Here is a 20,611-nt window from a genome sequence, read left to right as displayed (position 1 = left end):
TTGAGAAAACCTTGCCAGAACTATTAGTTGGGATGACATTATGTGTGATCAAGGGCACTGACACTTAGCTTTATAACCTGAAGTTATAAAGGTCATGTAGTTCAGTGGAAAAAACTATACAACATTAAGGAAAGTCACAAATGTGTCAACGTTGACCATTCACGTGAAGATGAGTCATTCTGATTCCCACCAGTCACTGTAAAGAAGAATCAAACTGTGTGTCAGCTGATTAATAGAGCAGAACTCTGAGCTGCCAGTAAAATGCTCAGGGGGGAATTCTAGCATAGTCTGTAAACACAAGACTTTATCTCCAAAATATTTATGTATGCTAAGTCTGCTAATTCCATCGTGTTGTACACAAGAAAGTTAAATCTTTCTGCACTTGGAATCTGTTTTTCTGTCTCGGTAGTGTTAAATATTACAATTATTTGTTAAGACATTCACTCTTAATAATCACACATAAACTTTAAGTGCTTTAGCCATCCCTAATAAAATTGTTTAAGTTAAAAAGAAAAAAGAATAAAAAGGGGAATAAAGATTGAATAAAAAACTATTTTATTAACTGTCATGTCATTTAAAACAAGAACAATGCAAAATAGTCTTTAAGCCGCATGGCCTGTGTGTTTATTAATAGACATGTTCAATAGCACGTGCCATGCCAGCATTTACTTTTACCTTTCAACATCTGTGTGTGACTGAAGTCATGTCTTCATGCTCCTTCATTCAACAATGTACTGCAGCACATTGCCCATCTGTCCAAGGTCAGCGTTCACTGGGTCACGTTCCTCCTGAGTGAAACACAATGTCTTGGCACTTCAGCTCTTTGTCGGTGCGGTGTGGCTGTCCAGTGACCTGGAAAGGAGTAATGCCAGTGGGTTCTTATCTGAAAGTGTCAGACAGGACAAATGTGTCGGCATACTGCTCCTTGACAATATTTTGACATTCCATATAAGAGGAAGAAATTATTCATCAAAATTATTTTAAATTATTATTATTAGTAGTAGTACTATTACAATTATATTTGTAATTATATTTAATTTTAATCTTTTAAATATTGGTGCAATTATGATGCAGGTATATGTATATTGTTGATTGTCACTACCCTTATGAAAAAAAGTAATTCAAGTTCATTTTATGAAGTAGCCTATACTTAAGTACAGTTCAAGTATATTTTAAGTATACTTTAAGTAGTAAGTATACTAATATCAATGTACTAGTAGTAAACTTGTGTACTATTTCAATACTGCTTGGGACTAAATTGGCCCACTTTTTAGTATATAAAAGTATAGGCTACGTTTAAGTGTAAGTGTAACAGTAGTAAACTTTAAGTGAACAACTAGTTCACAACTACGCTTCTCGTTTGTACTGCATCTGTACTGCAAGTGAACTTATAAGTATACTAGTAGTTTACTATTTTAATAGTACTTTTTTAGTTTATGAAAGTACACTCTGAAGTATACTCTCAGTTAACTACTAGTTTAGTAGTTTTATACTGCAAGTATACTAGATTTCTTTAAGTGAACATAACATCATATTATAGTTATACTATTTATATATTATTTTTGCACTTGAAGTATACTATATGTTCCTATTAAGGCATTCATTTTTATACTTGAAATATACCTTTAAGTTAACTGTACTTTAACTCTTTCTATTTAAAAAAGCATTTTATTTTAGCTTCATATATGCTTTTTTATCAACATTTGAATGTGGGTAAGTTTCATAAAAAAGCAACATTTTAAAGGGGACATATCATGAAAATCTGACTTTTTCTGTGTTTAAGTGCTATAATTGGGTCCCCTGCATCTACCAACCCTGAAAACGTGAAAAGTGACAACCCAGTAATTTTGACACCCATTTCAGGTCCTAGAGTTTCTTCTAATGAGCTGATGAGTTGAATCAGGTGTGTTTGATTAGGAAGACAAAGAAAATGTGCAGTGTTGGAGGTCCTTCAGGAGCAAGGTTGGGAAACAGAATCAGTATCTACTATTTTTCACGTGACAATTTTTTCATTGATTCCATGTGACAATATTAGATCTAAAGTATGATTAGCCTATGACAATGAGTAGGTCCTGACACGTGTTGTCTAACTCCAATAGAGTTCAGAATGTCTCTAAATGCCAATCCCAATGCATCTTGTTCGTTATCTATATCAGGGTTCACCAATCTCGGTCCTGGAGGGCCGCTGTCCCTGCAGAGTTTAGCTCCAACCAGCTCCAACACACCTGTTTGAAAGTTTCTAGTATGCCTAGTGAGACCTTGATTAGCTGGTTCAGGTGTGTTTAATTGGGGTTGGAGCTAAACTCTGCAGGACAGCGGCCCTCCAGGACCGAGATTGGTGAACCCTGATCTATATGTATATTAAAATCACCAACAATTAGGACTTTATCTGCAGCCAGTACTAACTCCGATAAAAAATCAGCAAATTCTTTGATAAAGTCTGTATGGTGCCCTGCACAAATGTCAAGCACGATTTATCATTTACACTAGATAGTTACATTAAGCACCAACACTTCAAAAGAATTATATTTGAAACTAGACTTCTCAGTAATTCTGAAGATATTACTATAGATTACAGCAACACCACCCCCTTTTCCTTTCAGATGTGACTCGTTTTTATAACAGTAATCTTGGGGGGTGGACTCATTTAAAGTAATGTAATTGTCTGGTTTTAGCCAGGTTTCTGTCAGACACAACATGTCTAGGTTATAATCTGTAATCATATCATTAATAATAAGTGCTTTTGAAGTAAGGGATCGAATATTCAGCAACCCGAGCTTTATCATTTGTTCATCTGTATTATATCTATTTTTTATTTGATGAACATTGATTAAATTTTTACCCTTAAATGGGTTTGGGAGTTTTTTGTATTTCCTAATTCGGGGAACAGACACAGTCTCTATTATGATGATATCTAGGTGAAAGAGGCTCTATGTGATGGGATCTGACCTTGTTGACGTGAGACAGCTAGCAGACGGTCGGTTTAGCCAGTCTGTCTGCTTCCTGACCTGAGCCCCAGATTGTCATGTTTGAGCTCTAAGACTATGTGCCATATTACTAGAGAGAAGAGCAGCACCATCCCAGAAGGGGTGAATACCATCTCTTTTCAACAGTTCAGGTCTGCCCCAAAATTTTTTCCAATTGTCTATGAACCCTATATTATTTTGCGGACACCACTTAGACATGCAAGCCGATGAGATTAATCAATGTAACTCCACAACAACTACATACATGTATCCACTAACCATTCAGAAACGTCCATGTGCGTCTTAAAGTTGAACCTCTTCCTGAGTCTCTCCATAAGGCTGCACTCCGCTTTCTGAGATTTGACTGAAATTCGCGCGTTTTGTTATTGCCAGAGTATCCGAAGGATCGGCTCTCTTCTGAACGGAGGCGGGGAGCAGCAGCTCATTTGCATTTAAAGGGACACACACAAAAACGGGACGATTTTGGTCACACCCAAAAAGGGGCAACTTTGACAAGCTATAATAAATTATCTGGGGGGAATTTTGAGCTGAAATTTCACAGACACATTCTGGGGACACCATAGATTTATAATACATCTTGTGAAAAGGGGCATAACATGTCACCTTTAAACAAAAAGCTGAGAAAATCGCATTTTTGTCAAAGACTACGTCCGGATCGGATTCAGAATGAATGATCAAAACACAGATGGATAGATAGATCGAGTCCATCAACACCCCCAAAAGCTTTACAGTCGTTTCCCCTTCATGGATTCAACATTTTATTCTGTAACTTTAGGCAGTTTTGATTTACTGTATATGCTGTTTAATGTTTGATGATCGCATTGTTTTACATTTGCGTAACCTTCGTTCTATCACTTGTGTGTGATTTTTTTCCCCCAAACCAGTTCAGCGGAAATCCTGCCCTGTAGCCGGTTCTAAAGATTTCATTGGTCATATCAATCACTGTACTGATTGCTTAGACCAAACACTGATCCCTAAACCACCGGTCACTATACCTTAACCAATGAAATTAGCTGCAGGGCTTCTTCACCAGCAGTGTTGCCAGATTGGAAATGTCCAAGTATCGTACCAGAAGCTCGAAATTATCGTATTTGGAAGAAAATTATCGTACACAAGTCAAACGTACAGAATATTATTTATCTAGACCAACAACTTTTTGACATGACCTGCAAATTACTTTAGGCTATTGCTAAACTCTATCGACCTCAGCTTGGAAAGACCTAAGGGCCGTGGCAGGTAGCCTACGTTAACTTTTTTTTTCTTGCAAAACATACAGAGATTACATGTTTATGATATACAACTTTGTATACAATATACAAAAGGAATGTTAACTTGCGCTCGTGAGAGAGAGTCATTCTCCACGATGATTGGCCGAGAAGACATAACGTGAGATCATGAGATGGAAGACATGTAACACCAAGTTCTCCTCACAATCATGACGGTAGACGTAGAATCCACAGCTAGATCAATGAGTATAGAAGCCCTATGATTACATACATATCATTACATATGATCGACTTCATCATTTGAAGTGTGACAAAATTCTAAAATTATCGTACATTATGGGATTTTTTTCATTATTGATCGTACATCGTGCAGACTAGAGGTAAAAATTAACGCACGTCTGGCAACAATGTTCACCTGTCTTTTGATCCGGAGATTCTAATCTGTACTAGAAGACGCATAATAGCGCCCCCTACCGTATAACAGTGAAAACATGTATCCACTGATCTGGTAACTCCTATTACTCTCCTGCAGAGACCTATACTTGAGAAAATTCATTCCACGGTGGGGAAAGACTTAATAGTCTAGGTAATGTCAGATGAAATTAGAAGTTAAAGCATATTTCTTTTGAAACGTAAGGCCAAGAATGATAACTAGGACTATTTTAAGTAAATTCCTATGTACACTACCAGTGGACTAGCCTACACAAAAATTCAGATACTCAGAATTAGGAACATTTCCTTTATAAATCAATATTTTCAAACAATGTAAGTTTATAAGACTGTATGTAAAACTATGGGCCTATGTGAAAAAGTATTTTTCATTTAATTTCATTCAAAAAGGCTGCTCATTCAAAAGATTAAACACAACTACAAACCAAGTATACTTATTTTGGGGGTTTCTTGCACACAAAACGTATTCTCGTCGCTTCATAATATTAAGGTTTTTACTACCTTTCTGGGCCTTGAAAGTTGCAATGACGTTGCTGTCAATGGAGGGACAGAAATCTCTCAGATTTCATCAAAAATATCTTCATTTGTGTTCCGAAGATGAGAAAGATGAGAGATGTTCTGGAACGACATGAGGGTGAGTAATTAATGACAGAATTTTCATTTTGGGGTGAACTAACCCAAGTACATGTATAGTCCAAATATACTTAGACCCTTCTGTCAGTATAAGTCAAGTATACTTAAGTGCAATTTTAAGTATATTTCTGAGAAGTAGCCTACATAAAAAGTAAACTGAAAGTGTAGGCTACTTTCTTACTTTTAGTTTAAAAGAAGTAATACCACACTTGAATAAACTTTTTCGTAAGGGTAGGTGTAATGATGTTTTTCAGTCAGTCTACATGAACATTTTCGTGTGATGGATCTTCTTTATGAATAAATAAGACAATATCTTGATATCTATAGCGGATGTTACTGCTGACTTTTCCCAGAAAACGCAATGCAGAGGTTGAAGTAGGCTACTTGAACTGTATCGTGTGTCTCTCTAGGCAAAGGTCAAGTTCTCACTGGAACATTATAGTGCATATGATGCCATCTGTAATTTATTACATTTTCGTAACAATAGACTGTATTGGACCATAACAAAATACAGGCTTCTTCATGAATTATGGGATTGTTACTTTTGAATGTTCTCTGAATGTTCTGAAACAAGTAGTAGGCTAGGCTATCATTTAAAAAAATATTATAAAAACCCAAATGTTTCAGATAAAATGTCGCATGAATGATGTGTAATTAACGTTTTTGTGCTAACTTTAATAGATCCGGACCAATTTTGAACGAGCATTCTATTAATGTAATGGGAAATGTTACGGGAGATGTTCTTTGGCCCTGTCCCAAATGGCGCACTGCATGAGGACTTTCGGTCTCGTGGACTTAAATTGCGCGTGCTCGCTGAGTCTACGAGTCCGTAGGCCGTCCCATTCAGCATTTTAACCCTCTGAAGTGTGCTCAGCAGCGCCCCCTTTGTACCATTGAAATGGTCTTCTGCATAGATGCAGGCTCCACACACTAACTACAAGGATTGCCGTAAAGCAGTATCTCTGGTCGTACGATGTGTATGACGTCATTGACACTTTAAAAGACTTTTTAAAGCAAATAAGTGACTCTAAAAAATCTAACACCCAGCAATGTGTAATTTCTTTGCACCTCCTTTCAAATACAACATTCAAATTACTAGACAAAGAATTATATCCTGAGAAAAGTGGATTTTGAGCGCCATAGACCTCCATTCATTCTGCACTCGTCCTGTGAGCGCCCTCATATGGAACCAGAGTGGAACTGCAACCAGTTCAGAAGCCGGAAGTTTACTGAGAGTGAAACTTCTCGCCTTATTAGACATTCTCTGATTCAGCGCTCGGTTGAGAAATGTCTTTGTGTGGTCAGCGTTTACTCTGAGTTTCATACTCCAGGATCACTGAACTTGGTTTTGGAACCTGTATACCTTGAGTATGCAAGCTTTAGGTTAATTAACTGAGAGTTTAGGGTATATGTGACGGTAAGTTAACCTTGCTTTCTGGAATACCCTCAGTTGTGGTAAACGGAAGCTCAAACATGTTCGCTTGACGTGCGAGAACCAATGAGGTTCATTCTCGTGTGATGCACAAGTTCGGTTTATGCAAGCCTGCAAACTCCATAGCAAACTTCTCCCCAGCAGTCAAAGCGGCGTTACGTCACAAACAAAGTGGACTCAGAAGACGATTGCAAGGGCTTAGGGCTCCATTTGGGACAAGGTCTCAGATTTTATTTAAAATATCTTCATATGTGTTTCGAAGATGAATGAAAGTCTTGCAGGTTTGGAACTACATACATGAGGGTGAGTAATTGATTTTTTTGGGGGGGTGAACTAACCCTTTAAGAAAGCACTTGCCATGCACAAAAAAATGGCTGTAGATACAAAATAAAAACCTCAAGAACCCACTTACTTTATGCACTTGTGTAATCTGCGCATTACAAGTCTCACAGTATGATGTATTTGCTTGCTGTTGGGTGTTGGTAATCAGCAGAGCAAATTGGGAGACAAAGCCCTTATTTTCCACGAGAGATTCTCTCCCACTCACTGACATCCTCATGAGGAATACTTAAGCAAAGAGGACCGAAGCAGACACATTTACAGCACTAAAACATGTAATTGGTTGAGTGTCATTTAAATTGCAAGAGAACGGCCGAAGCGGTGATGCATTTTTTAAACACTGTATGTCTCGCCAACGTACTGTGGCATTTTAAATGCATGAGGTCTGGCTTATGTTGTTAGGAAAAGCGTAAGATGATGTATTCCGAGAAAAGGCATCAGTGTGTACAAAGAGATTTTTTTTTCTTTTCATATTCATGCTTGAAAGGCTGAGAACTATAATCAAAATGTGTTTCACTGCACTTTAAACAATGGTAAAGTGATTTTTTTGGGACTTTGTATCATGGTTCACCGATTTGACCTTGTGTCCACCTTCAGCTGTGTTGTGTGTATTAGACCGAACTCAATCTGCCTCATACTGTAACAGGTTATATTGCATTATATCTGTGTGTGTATGTGTGTGTATATATATCATAGACTGTAAAAAATAGGTAAATATACACTACCATTCAGAAATGTAGGGGTCAGTAAGATTTTTTTAAGGACATTAATACTTTTACTGAGTAACACAAAAAACATTTATAATGCAATTAAAAATCTGTTAATTTGAACTTTCATGGTTTCCACAAAAATATTATGCAGCACATCTGTCTACATAATAATAGGAAATTGAGCAGCAAATCGTATTAGAATAATTTCTGAATGATCATGTGACACTGAAGACTGGAGTAATGATGCTGAAAATTCAGCTTTACCATCACAGGTAGAAATTATTAAAATAGAAAACAGTTATTTAAAAAATCACAATATTACTGTTTTTAGTGTATTTTTTGATCAATAAATGCAGCCTTGGTGAGCATAAGAGGCGTCTTTCAAAAACATTACAAAATCTTACTGACCCCAAACTTTTGAAAGTTAGTGTACTTATAAATATGACACAAATGTATGCATATTCAAAGTATTATTGATAATAATAATTACACTATTAATAATCATTTATTATTGTATAACAATGTCTGACACAAGGAATATAATTTCTGCCCTCTCTACCATGTGATGAGTATCAAACACCTCATAGTGAGGGGAACGGGGTGGTTTGAGGACGCGAGGTGCAAGATAACCGCTAGCAGGCCTCGTCTGCTGTAATGCTGATGTCATGGCGTCTGCTGGGGGTCCAGTACGAGACAGAGGGTCAGTGGAATGACGCGCTCCCAGTTGACTGGACTGCTGTGGGTCCAGAGGGATGGAGGAAGCGAGGCGGGATGTGGTTGATTTTCCCATGTTCCCATCCCCTAAGTGAATAACCCCTTGTAAGAGCAACACCAACTCAAGATGTGCTTGTGCTGATGGGAAGTAACCACAGACCAAGCACCTCGTTGTCTGGCTGTGCTTCCCAGTCTAGATAATGTCAGAATGTTCCAGTTCTCACTGGGATCGAGGTCATAAATGTTCTACTTCAAGTCTGGATGGCATTACATTGCCATTAATTTAAAACATGAGCTGATTATATATGAAGAGTTCAGATGCAAAAGCCTCTAAGTGCCATCTGAAATTTTCTTCTAGAATGATCATTTTTATCAAGCTTGTATATTTAAGTTCAGTAATTTCACTTAAATGGCAATGAAAATTACCTATTAATTACTGAACTAATATGCGAGCTTGATAAAAATGATCATTCTAGAAGAAAATTTCAGATGGCACTTAGAGGCTTTTGCATCTGAACTCTTCATATATACAGTCAAATCAAAATTTATTCAGACACCTTGCATTGAATTAACTATAGTGTCCTGCACCCACTAGTAAAAAAAACCTCAAAAATGATATCTGGTGTCTGAATAATTTTTGGGTTGACTGTATATATATATACACTACCGGTCAAAAGTTTTAGATCGGTACGATTTTTAATGTTTTTAAAAGAAGTCTCTTCTGCTCACCAAGGCTGCATTTATTTGATTAAAAATACAAACAAAAACAGTCATATTGTGAAATATTATTACAATTTAAAACAGCTGTTTTCTATGTGAATATATAGTAAAGTGTAATTTATTCCTGATCAAAGCTGAATTTTCAGCATCATTACTCCAGTCTTCAGTGTCACATGATCCTTCAGAAATCATTATAATATGCTGATTTGCTGCTCAAGAAACATTTATGATTATTATCAGTGTTGAAAACAGTTTTTTACATTTTTATTTCATGATGCTATGATGAATATGATGAAGAACAGCATTCATCTGAAATGGAAAGCTTTTGTAACATTAAACACTACCTTTCAAAAGTTTGGGGTCAGTAAGAATTTAAATTTTATTTTTTGGGGAAAGAAATAAAATAAATTAATACTTTTATTCATCAAGGATGAGTTAAACTGATCAAAAGTTACAGTAAAGACATTTATAATGTTAGAAAATATTCTATTTTAAATAAATGCTGTTCTTTTGAACTTTCTATTCACCAAAGAATTCTGAAAAAAAAATTGTACACTGTTTTCAACATTGAAAATAATAATGAATGTTTCTTGAGCATCAAATCATCATATTAGAATGATTTCTGAAGGATCATGTGACACTGAAGACTGGAGTAATATATATATATATTATATATATATATATACACACACACAGTCAACCCAAAAATTATTCAGACACCAGAAATATACCAGAATTATTAAAACCAAATATATATATATATAATGAGTAGGTGATTTATCCACCACACACCTTGTGGCTTCACATATAACATAAATAAATCAGCTCATGTTTTAAATGAATGGCAATGTTCAATGTTTTTGAAAGAAGTCTCATGCTCATCAATTTATATGATCAAAAATACAGAAAAAAAACTGTAATATTGTGAAATATTATTATAATTTAAAATAATGGTTTTCTATTTTAATATACTTTAATATATATATATTTATATGTATTTCTGTGATGCAAGGCTGAATTTTCATTAGCCATTACTCCATATCACATTTTATTCAGCAAGTTTAAAATTAAATGATAAAAGTTATAGTAAAGATGTATATTGTTAGAAAAGATTTCTATTTTGAATAAATGCTGTTCTTTTTTAACTTTTTATTCATCAAAGAATCCTGAAAAACGTATCACTGGTTCCAAAAAAATATTAAGCAGCACAACTGTTTCCAGCATTGAGTATCAAATCAGCAGATTAGATTGATTTCTTAAGGATCATGTGACACTGAAGATGATGGCTGATGAAAATTCAGCTTTGCATCACAGAAATAAATTATATTTTAAAGTATATTAAAATAGAGAACCATTATTTTAAATTGTAATAATATTTCACAATATTACTGTTTTTCTCTGTATATTTGATCAAATAAATGCAGCCCTGGTGAGCATAAGAGACTTCTTTCAAAAACTAATATTCCAAATGATGTATTCTACAACATTTTGGATGCTTTGAGAAAAATTAATATAAATAAATTTCTTTAAATATTGGCCTCATTATGCAATGCACAACCAAAAATGAGAAGACTCATATTTTGTTTACATTCATTTTTGCTCAGCATTCATTTATTTACTTTTCATGTGTGCTCTAAAATTAAACCAGGACAACATAATCTGCTCGGTCCAGCCAAAACACACACTACAACATCAACTCAACTGACAGATCTACCTCTCAATCTTGACCCTCCGACTATATGGACTCTACGACCTGCTCAGTGACCTGCTATAAATGATATTGTTGTAAGGATCTTGTTCACTGGAGGAGGCTTTGCGTCTTCACGAGGAGCATCTCCAATTACAAAATGCATCTACTGTGCTCTGTTGCACTGGGGAGCTTTCCCACAGTGTTGAACCTGAGATGAACTTGGTAAAATAAACCTAGAAGGGTAAGAGAATACCAAGCCCATGCCTCCCAACTAAATAGACTGATATGATGACTATAATTAATAATAATAATAATAATAACATTTGAAATTAATTTAAATATCAATTTAAAATTTAATATTTTATATAGATATTTTCTTATTTTCTAAACAAATACTAGGCATAAAGTCTACTGCTATTGAATATCCCCACCAATGTTGCCAAGGAAAAATATCCATTTGATAGACACTGACTTTTTGTGAAACATAATAGCGGGACTGACTGTTCTCACAATGGGAACTATAAAGGCCATTAAGTTACAGGTCTTTCAGTAAAATGTAAACCGTAAAAAAATCGCTAAATTGTGATTTTAAAATAGGCTATAAAAACATGTAAAAATATAAAGTCCATATTTCTCATTGATAAATTATAAACTGTAATTCCTATGTAAACTATGCCCTAAACTGCAGCATATTAAACGTGACAACTTGCCCCGACTGATATTCATGAAAAATACCTCTAGCCTGTTCCTGTCAACTTATCACAGAGTCCCATAGACAAGCTGTATAAGTGCACCCTCTGCTGTCACAAACATGTATTACAGACACGAGTTCTCCAACAAACTGCGACGTTGAAGTCTTTCCGGGTCAAGGTTGATTCCATTCCATCCACATGAGATTCACGTGTTTACATGGACACTTGTATTGGTGACACTGGCATAGGAATACATTCATTTCATACTGTTATAGTAAAAGCAGAGTGCAGATATGTCGCAGAATGAAGACGAAGCTTTTGGACAGACTTCAGTAGCACAGAAGAAAGGTAGTGCTAACTAGCTAACACTTTCAGTCTGTTCATTACATACAGTTGTAAACTCGAACATGTAAAATAGAATGTATCTAACTTTATTTTCTAATTATTTATTTTTTTTCCACAGTTTCAAAGTACCAGTGTCCGGATGATTTTGTGGCAGTTTCATATGATGCCTCTGTAAATGACTCATGGGACGGAGATGAACAGAAGGAATTGTGGCTCATCAAAGCTCCAGCTCGTTTTGATCCTAAAAGGTACAAAATAACCTGGAAATAACTTTGGAATTGGCGCACAGGTTTGCTAATAGGATTTCTGTCATAATTTGGAAGCAATCCTGACGAGATTGCATAAAAATATATGATTAATAATGAGTTAAACATATACAATTATGGATATTACATGTTTAATTACTAAATTTTAATTGTAATTATTTTAGTATATAATAGTAGTAATAATAATAATAGTATATTCCTTCAGAATATTAAGTCTAGTATATTCCTTCAGAATATTAAGTCTAGGGTATTTATGATTTTTCATTTTTAAAATATTGACCATGTATCTTGTAAATTCTCCTATAACATTATAATTTCAATCTGTCCATTGAGGGTAACTGCCTGTGGGATTTAGAAGCTACTGGCTAAATGGTTTAAATGTATTAACTTCAAGATATCTCTACAATATTATTTGTAAAATGTATATTTAAAAACAAAACATCTGTATCAAGCTTTGCGTAATTTAAAAATAGCTGTAATATGGGGTTGATCAATTCAATAATTGTTGTTTTGTGTCCTCCGCAGCTTTAAAGACCTCAAACTTCCCATATCCGGGCTGAAAAGGGTCCAGTCTTGTGGCACGGCACCTCAGATCTACAGCGTCCTCAGTGGCAGGACGGCACCATCAGACCTCCATCTGCTCGTCACCAAAGGGAAAAAGCAGAAGACTTCTATCTGTTCCTCCGGCTTCAGTGGTGTCCTCAAGATCTCTGAGAGCTACGGAAACTGCAGTGAGAACCAAGACCCCATTCCCATCCCGGCCGCTCCAGCTCCGCGCATCCCAGCTGGTCTCAAGCAACGTTTCCAGCCTTTTGGTAGTTCCATTGCAGCTCACATGGAAGATGAAGTCACTGTAGTTTCTCCAACTACACCGAAGAGAACCAGACAGGATCTGAATGAGGGCGAGGAGCGGAAAAAGAAGAAAAAGAAAAAGAAAGACAAGAGGCAAGAGGACAGTGAGACTGTTTTTATCAAGCAAGAACAAACACAAATGGACTGTGATCAGTTAGAGTCATCTGAACTTATGGAGGAAGAGTCAATGGAGGAGAGGAGGAGGAAGAAGAAAAAGATTAAGAAAGAGAAGGAAAGACAGAGTGAAGATATGGTTAATGAAAGTTTAATATCCAAAACAGAGCCACTGGATCCTTATGATTATAATGACACCCCAGGGAAAACTAAGAAGAAGAAAAAGAAGACTAGTCGAGATGAGTAGACTGTCAAAAGAACTTGAAATGCTCTATCAATTTTTCTGTCATGTTCACACATGCTTACTGTGATATTTAACTGTCAAAATACAACTAAGAAATCAGTATCTCTTACTGTGTCTCTCATAAAACAATTCAACGTTTCTGTAAAACACTCAGTATTACCTCAAAAGCATTCTTTCTTTTGCTTAAAATCATTATTTTGGTCTCTTTTGTTTTGTTGTACTGCAGATGTGCAGAGTGCTATGTGATACAGACATGAAAGGGAAAATTCACCAACATTGTTTTTCTTAAACAATGGCTTTCTTCTGTGGAACATAAAAGAGTATATTTAAGAATGTTTAAAATGTTTGTCAGAAAGTCAAGCCCTTTCAATTTCATTGTATTGTCAAAGTGTTTTGAAAGAATGACAGAAAATGTCATTATCTATTCAAAATGAACTGTACTAAGTGTTTTTTGAAAATACTTTCTTTCATGCTCCACAAAAAGAATAGCGGAATGTGTGTTTTGGGGTGAACCATCCCATTAAATACTGCGTTCCTGCAGTACTTGCAGTTCACCGGTAGGTGGCGGGAGATCTCCCCCTGCTGGTGGAAGCGCTGAAGGTCCTCCGCTTGTTCTGCACTGAGGTATGGCCATGATTTCTAATGAGCACAGGCACGTTTGCCGCCTGCAAAATGGGTTTCTCTGCCCCTCCCACTGCGCACATGCAGGTACAGATCAACATCCCAGAGTCCAGTGGGATCACATGAGGAATTTCATATAGGCGCTAGTCGCTTCTTCTTTGACCAGGTATTTAAAGAATGTTGCACCTGCTGATTCTCTAATGGAGAAGTTTTTGTGAACTGAACATGATCACAAACTCCCTCTTTATATATAGATATGTTTGTGCTGTCAAATGGATGAAGCGCATCTAACATAAAAGTTTTTGTTTATATTATATATATATATATGTGATGCACATAAAGAACTCCAAGACTGCGTGGGTCATATTCAAATGTGCACCTGTTTACAGCACTCACATCGTTTGGCATTTATTTTCTGAGTTTGAGTCACAGAAAGACAAGTGGTTTGTCATCACCTGTGATTTGATCACAGAGGCGGAGACGCTAATCGCGTTCGTGCACGCGCCTCTTTTTTATTTATATTTTTTTTCTATACACCCATTAGTAAAAAATTAAATAAAAACTTCCCGCGGAATGCCATAGGCGTTATGAGATGCTTGAACATTGCTGGGTGTCTGGTGAGGCAGATAAATAATTGAATGCAATCTGAAGTTTGGAAGCAACGTGCCCAGACTGTAAAACTCAGCGCGGGGCCCCTGTGCGCCCTAAACTGATGCAAACGATAAGGTTCGGGTGGGGGAGTAATGTTTTTTCTTTTTATTTTTGAGCCAATCTCGTTTGTGCACACCCTCCCCCTCTTTACTGCAGCAATTCTTCTCTCTCTCTCTCTCTCTCTCTCTCTCTCTCTCTCTCTCTCTCTCTCTCTCTTCAGCGTGCTCCATGCGGCCTGCAGCTTTTGGGGAGGGGGGTTGGGGGAGTTACCATAGCAACGCGCACTTGCCAAGGACTACGGAGCCGCGCGGCGGTCGGAATGGGGTTCGGCTCACATCGATAGGGACCTTCCTTTCCCCAATTAGACGATAGTACTAGTATCTAGTATCCAACAAGACATGCATCATTTTCCTCTTGTCAAGAGGCGGAAGTCGATATTTCTTCTTGATAATTCCTATTGAAGTGTTTGCTTGGGATGAATTACCGCACCAGGAACTTGTTTGCATACTAATACGTTGACGTGACTCACTCAAAATGTGTCATTGAGCCTCCTCTGCAGCAGCAAGGAATTCTGGGAGCTTTTCAGCACAACATCACTTCACAAGCCTCCCCTTTACATTTCAGTTTAAGATGGTGTCAGAAATACAGGATTGTTTATTTATTGTTTGATTTGTCATGACAGCAAGAGTGCAACTGGATTTGGCTCTTGCGTTACATAGAACAAAATGAAGTGTGATCCTACTGTTGCTATGCGCACACCCAATTCAAGTCAGACATATGTTATAAAAGCAGCAGGTCTTTCAGCTGGTTGTCATGACAACCACAATGCCGTTTTTCCCCTCATTGTTTCTTTACCCACCTCTATGACTGTGTTCGTGCTCAAGGACTTGGTTTTCTGTCACTGACCAAGATGTGTTCCATGAATTTTTATTTATTTATTTATCTTTATAAAAGACTAGCCTTTCAAACCAACTTTTGGCTGTGATGATAAAGCCAGTGGAGTCGAGATCGTCCAAACTCAACAGATGCCTGTGCTTATTGAGGCCAATTTAACTAGCTAACCTGCCCATTTTATTATCTGTGTATGTATATACAGTATATATATATATATATATCCTACCTTATAAGTGCTGTCAAAATCAATCGCGATTAATCGCATGATTCGCATCTAACATAAAAGTTTGTCAATATATATTAGTAGGCTACTTTATTGCTGTGAATCGATAAAAAAAAATTAACTAATTAATCACATATTTTTCTGTGATTAATCGTGATTAATCTCACCTAACATTAAAGTTTATATATTTTTATATTGTAATAGGCCTACTTTCACAATGAATCTCCAAATTAATGTAAATAACATAGACAGTATATTTTAAATATTTGTTTAATGGCATCTTTTTATGAATGAGGGCCAGTATCACTGATATCAATAATGATACTGATGTCTATTAAATGGATTTTTTCCCCTCAATTTTAGCCATTAATTGTAGCCATTCAACATTACAGTATAATTGAAAGCTATCAATTTTAACATTTAATAGGCTTTACATTTTGAATACAACAGCTTTTAATTTAAGTGAACTTAAAACATAAGTTCTTCACATAAACCCATTATAATAAATGTCACATTTAACTGTGCCTTTAATATATGGCTCAATGCTAAGGTTTTTTTTACAATTGAATATTTAAATAATTCCTTGAATAATTTCTGTATCTATGCAGTTAATAAACACTGCACAGTGTTCACTGCAAAAATTATAAATTGAATATAGATTAATACTTATTATAGCAAAAAGTTATTCAGTCAAGAGCAGTGAGTAATTTTCTCTTTTGTTCTTTGATTATCCTTAATGACAAACAGCATCAGGTTTATTAGGCTGCTGTCACTTTAAGAGTTGACATTGCTGCACATGACACTGATCTTATTTGGCTATATTGTGGGCTGTGACCGATGTGGAAAGGCAATACACTCAATTTAGCTTAATAAAAACCATTAGATTTGTTGAAAATATGCCATTTTCTCTTACTGCCTCAACAAAACCCAAACTAGCCTTATTTAGTCTAGGGCCAGGGTTCATGGTGGCGACTGCATGACCCATTAGGACAGGCCGGCACTGTCTCTGCTAGACATGCTGTGCTTCCATCTGTCCAAGGGTCACTTACTCCCCATCGGTGCCAAACGCACGCTTCCCTCTGCGCGGCTCTGACATCTTCTCTGTTTCTGCCTCTTTTGGCTTGTCGAGATAAAAGGAGGGAGTGCAGATGGAAACTGGGTCACTAGAGCTTTTTATAACCTCATGGAATTGTTGTTAGATTTAACCTTCAGGTGCTAGCTGTTGTAGCTAAAACTGTGGAAAAACGAGGGGAAGATGTTAGTAAAGTAGGCTAATTGGAAGTCAAATTTGTGATTCAAATGAAATTGACAGGGTTTCCCTCTCTGTGTACAGAAATGTTGCTTAGACTGCTTAGGGAGTGTGATTAATTTTTACTTTTTCTGTCATTTGTGTGAATTGGGATATATATCTGGACAGTATTTTCCAAAAGCATCACAAGCCTAAAATTGTAGAAACCACTGATACCAAAACCATTGGCACCAACAATCTACATATGATTGTTTTGGGAAACGCAGCCCTATAGTTGTGTCTGTAGGATAGTGTCTTTGCGTTGCAGAATGTTACAGTATTTCAAAATAAAAACATTTTTACTGTATTGTAGAATAAAACTACTACATTTGCATTTATTCACCTTTTCAGGGTTATTCATAAATTTGGTAAGCAAAAGATTAGAAATTAGAAAAAGCATTCTCAAACCTGTTTTGCTTCTGTAATGCGACATTTAGGCCTATTAGAGTTAAACATATTCAATGTTTAATTGATATTATTGATATTAATAGGATATTCAAGTAGAATTCTAATTTATCATTTAGAAACAGTTTTTGAATTGTGAAAATGCATGGATTTATCACATTAAAGTTACAGTGAGCTATTGCTATTGTAGAAAGGCTCCGATGTAGCCTAAATAAAAAGAAATTCACATCTGATTCTGATGAACATTAACTCTTTCCCTGCCAGCGGTTTTTATTTTATTTTATATTTTAAAGTTACCTGCCACCCCCAGCATTTTTGATAATTTTCACAAAACTTGCATGGCCCCAGAATATTTTGTTGTATGAATATCTGAACATGCAGTATATCAAAAGAACAGAGCCTCTGCTTTTTTTAAACGTTTTATTCTTGCTTCACACATTGCTTGCTCCACTTAATTGAATATGGGCAAGTTTCATAAAAAAGTAACAAAAAACTGAGAAAGACAACAACGTGCATATGCTTTAACGCTTGTTTCTGCTCCTTTTTGCCTGTGTTTTGCTCCTCAGATTCTGTACTCTTTTAGAAGATGTGTAATAGCGCCCCCTACCATGTAACAGTGAAAACACAGAAAATTCTGTCAATAGAGGGGAAAGAGTTAATAGGCTGCACAGTTGGGTTTATCGTCTGCCACTTTAAAGCTACACTGTGTAATTTTTTTTAATTGATTCTTAGCAAAAAACACTTTGTTCTTTCAAAATGATATGTGCTCATTAATTACTTCTACCAACTAATCAAGTATTCTCGTAAGCGTAGAATCTGCCATTTAGAATACATACGAGCGAGTCGCTCAAATGGCGGCAGCCATGTTGCGCCTCCATCTTGAAAATACATTAGCCAAAGAGGGACATACCTGGAAATTCAAGCTTTGCCTTTTGTGTTCTTACACTCAGTGGCACTGTGACGAATGCGAGGGGGAGATTACTCGCGACTGCCGGCAGATTTGAAATAATATGGCCACCGTAGGAGTTAAAACGCCCTCGGAATGGGAGGGGCTAGAAAGTAATATTCAGTTGGTAGTCATAAACAATTTCACCGCTAGATGGGAGAAAATCCTACACAGTGTAGCTTTAAATGCTCGAGCTCTTTAAAGGTGGGTGGATTCTGATTGGCTTTCAATGTTTTTATTGTTTATCAGCTGGAAAAAATCTTCTAAAAGTGATTCCAACGATTCTGTTTCTCTTTGCCGTTATATTTGTGGTGTGGACTCTGCTTTTCTTTTATATTTAGAACGATTTTTAGAACTATATCTTTATCATTATCGTTTAAGTTATCGTCGTTGGTGTTAACAGCCTTAAGTGTGTTAGCCTTAAGAAAATAAATGGGGTCAATTTTGATTATATGTTGACTTTAAAAACGAGTAGGCTAAAGGCTGGAAGTTTGCTTTTAAGGTACTTGCATAAAGCTTGTCAATTTACTGCATGTATTGATACTGATTGTAAGCACTTTAGGCTACTTGTGCTTTTTTGATCTGCAAGCTGTGGCCTACTGTTCTTTGGATTTCCACAGCTATACTCTGGCACTTAAATTCACCATAAAGGGCTACGGGACACACATACATTCACAGATTCAAGGGCGATTTCCTCCTTTCAACTCACCATAAAATGTTCCTTCTATGGTCTTTCAAAGTGCTGCGGTGAGTTGCTTTGAAAGGTCACAAGACATGTATTTTGTCCCCTTGTGGCCAAGTAAAAGAGAGTAATGGTTCCCCTCTGCATTCGGCCTGTCTTCAGTGGTGTCACCCTGGCAGTTGACTTCTTCTGGAGGACAGGAGATGGGGAGGCGGAGTGTAGAGCAGCATTTCACCTCAGTGTCAGAAATAATGGTTATGTTTGTTTAATGCAACTCTTTCAAATAGGTGTTTAAAAGCTCAGTTTATGAGCTTTTAGGAAAATGAGACAGATGCTGGAAGAGATTCAGTGCTGGAGCTTTATCAGTGAGTCTTGGCTAAAATTACTGTAGGCCACTTACCAGAGACTTGAGTGTCCACATCACAATGAGAGTTTATCATCAGAGGACATATTGTGCTCAGTCAGAAGGCTTGAACCAGTTTCTATGGTGATTAAAAAAAATAGCTTGCTGCGTTACTGATGCATGCTGTTTACTGCATTCATGGCTTTAAGCAAAATTCATTTATTATGAATCTATACTTTTATTTCAGCCTACAGTATGTTTTAGTTTGCAGATCTGGAAATGGCTGTGTTGGTTGTCCAAATATCATACTTTTTACTCCACGGCCCTTGTCAAGGCCCTTGAGTAGAAAGTAACGTCAGTCAGGGGTTGCATTTTGGTTGGAAATGAAAGTCGGGTTGACGTCAGAACCCGACTTTTCTTTTTTCAACCACAATACAACCATTGAAAACCTTTGGGACATTATAAACCTGAATTTTGATTAGTCATACAAGTCTTCCAACGAAGCTCAACTCTGGGAAAAACAGGATTGGAAAGAAGTTATGCACGACACTTGCACAAGGTTTTGTAAGTCAGTGCCCAGGAGAATGGGAGAACCAACAAAATATTAATAACTGATTACATTGTATTCTGTCAATGTGTGCTTTATTTCCTGCATATGAGCTTTTTGTTGTTCTATGCCTTTTTTGCATAATACAATAAAACCCATTTTTAATTATATGCTTAAAAATGGGCATTTGGGCAAAGGTATTTTAATACCTTTCTTCTTCCCAATATAACATACTCCTCATAGTTTGATTGTTTCATAGTTTGAATAGACCCTGAAAAGCAGACATCACTTTTGGCCACTACTTGTTTTTTTTTTTTGGTATGCACTTTGATTTCAATTTAAAGTTTTCTATCTAGTTAGTTCCAGAAAGTCTTTTATCACAAAGACCCTCCTCCACAGGCGTGTAGGTTTATCATTGCGTGCCGGGTGTCTCAGTCACCGTCAACCTACACAGAAAGCGTGGAGAGATTTATACAAGAACTAAGATGTTTCTTATTTTATCTTGCGTCTTGGGAGCATAAGTTGTTGTCTTCATTGTACTAGTCATATCTGTGGCAAGCAGTGACCCAATTAAGACTCGAACTTGTGCATTTATAT

General features: G+C 36.4%; 1 protein-coding gene across 1 annotated transcript; it reads left to right on the top strand.

The window, feature by feature from the left end:
* Positions 1-11,716: 11,716 nt before the first annotated feature.
* polr1g (RNA polymerase I subunit G) lies at positions 11,717-13,606 on the top strand. Its single transcript, XM_084127481.1, has 3 exons — positions 11,717-11,941; positions 12,057-12,186; positions 12,730-13,606. Exons 1-3 carry the CDS (start codon positions 11,887-11,889, stop codon positions 13,415-13,417), a joined length of 873 nt encoding a protein of 290 aa, XP_083983607.1. The 5' UTR covers positions 11,717-11,886; the 3' UTR covers positions 13,418-13,606.
* The last annotated feature ends 7,005 nt before the right edge of the window (positions 13,607-20,611 follow it).

This window comes from Abramis brama (assembly GCF_963993115.1).
Source record: "Abramis brama genome assembly, chromosome: 10".
In the NCBI taxonomy this organism is placed as follows: Eukaryota; Metazoa; Chordata; class Actinopteri; order Cypriniformes; family Leuciscidae; genus Abramis; species Abramis brama.
The sequence above is the reverse complement of the archived record's forward strand: the minus strand, read 5'-3'. Positions and strand labels throughout refer to the sequence as shown.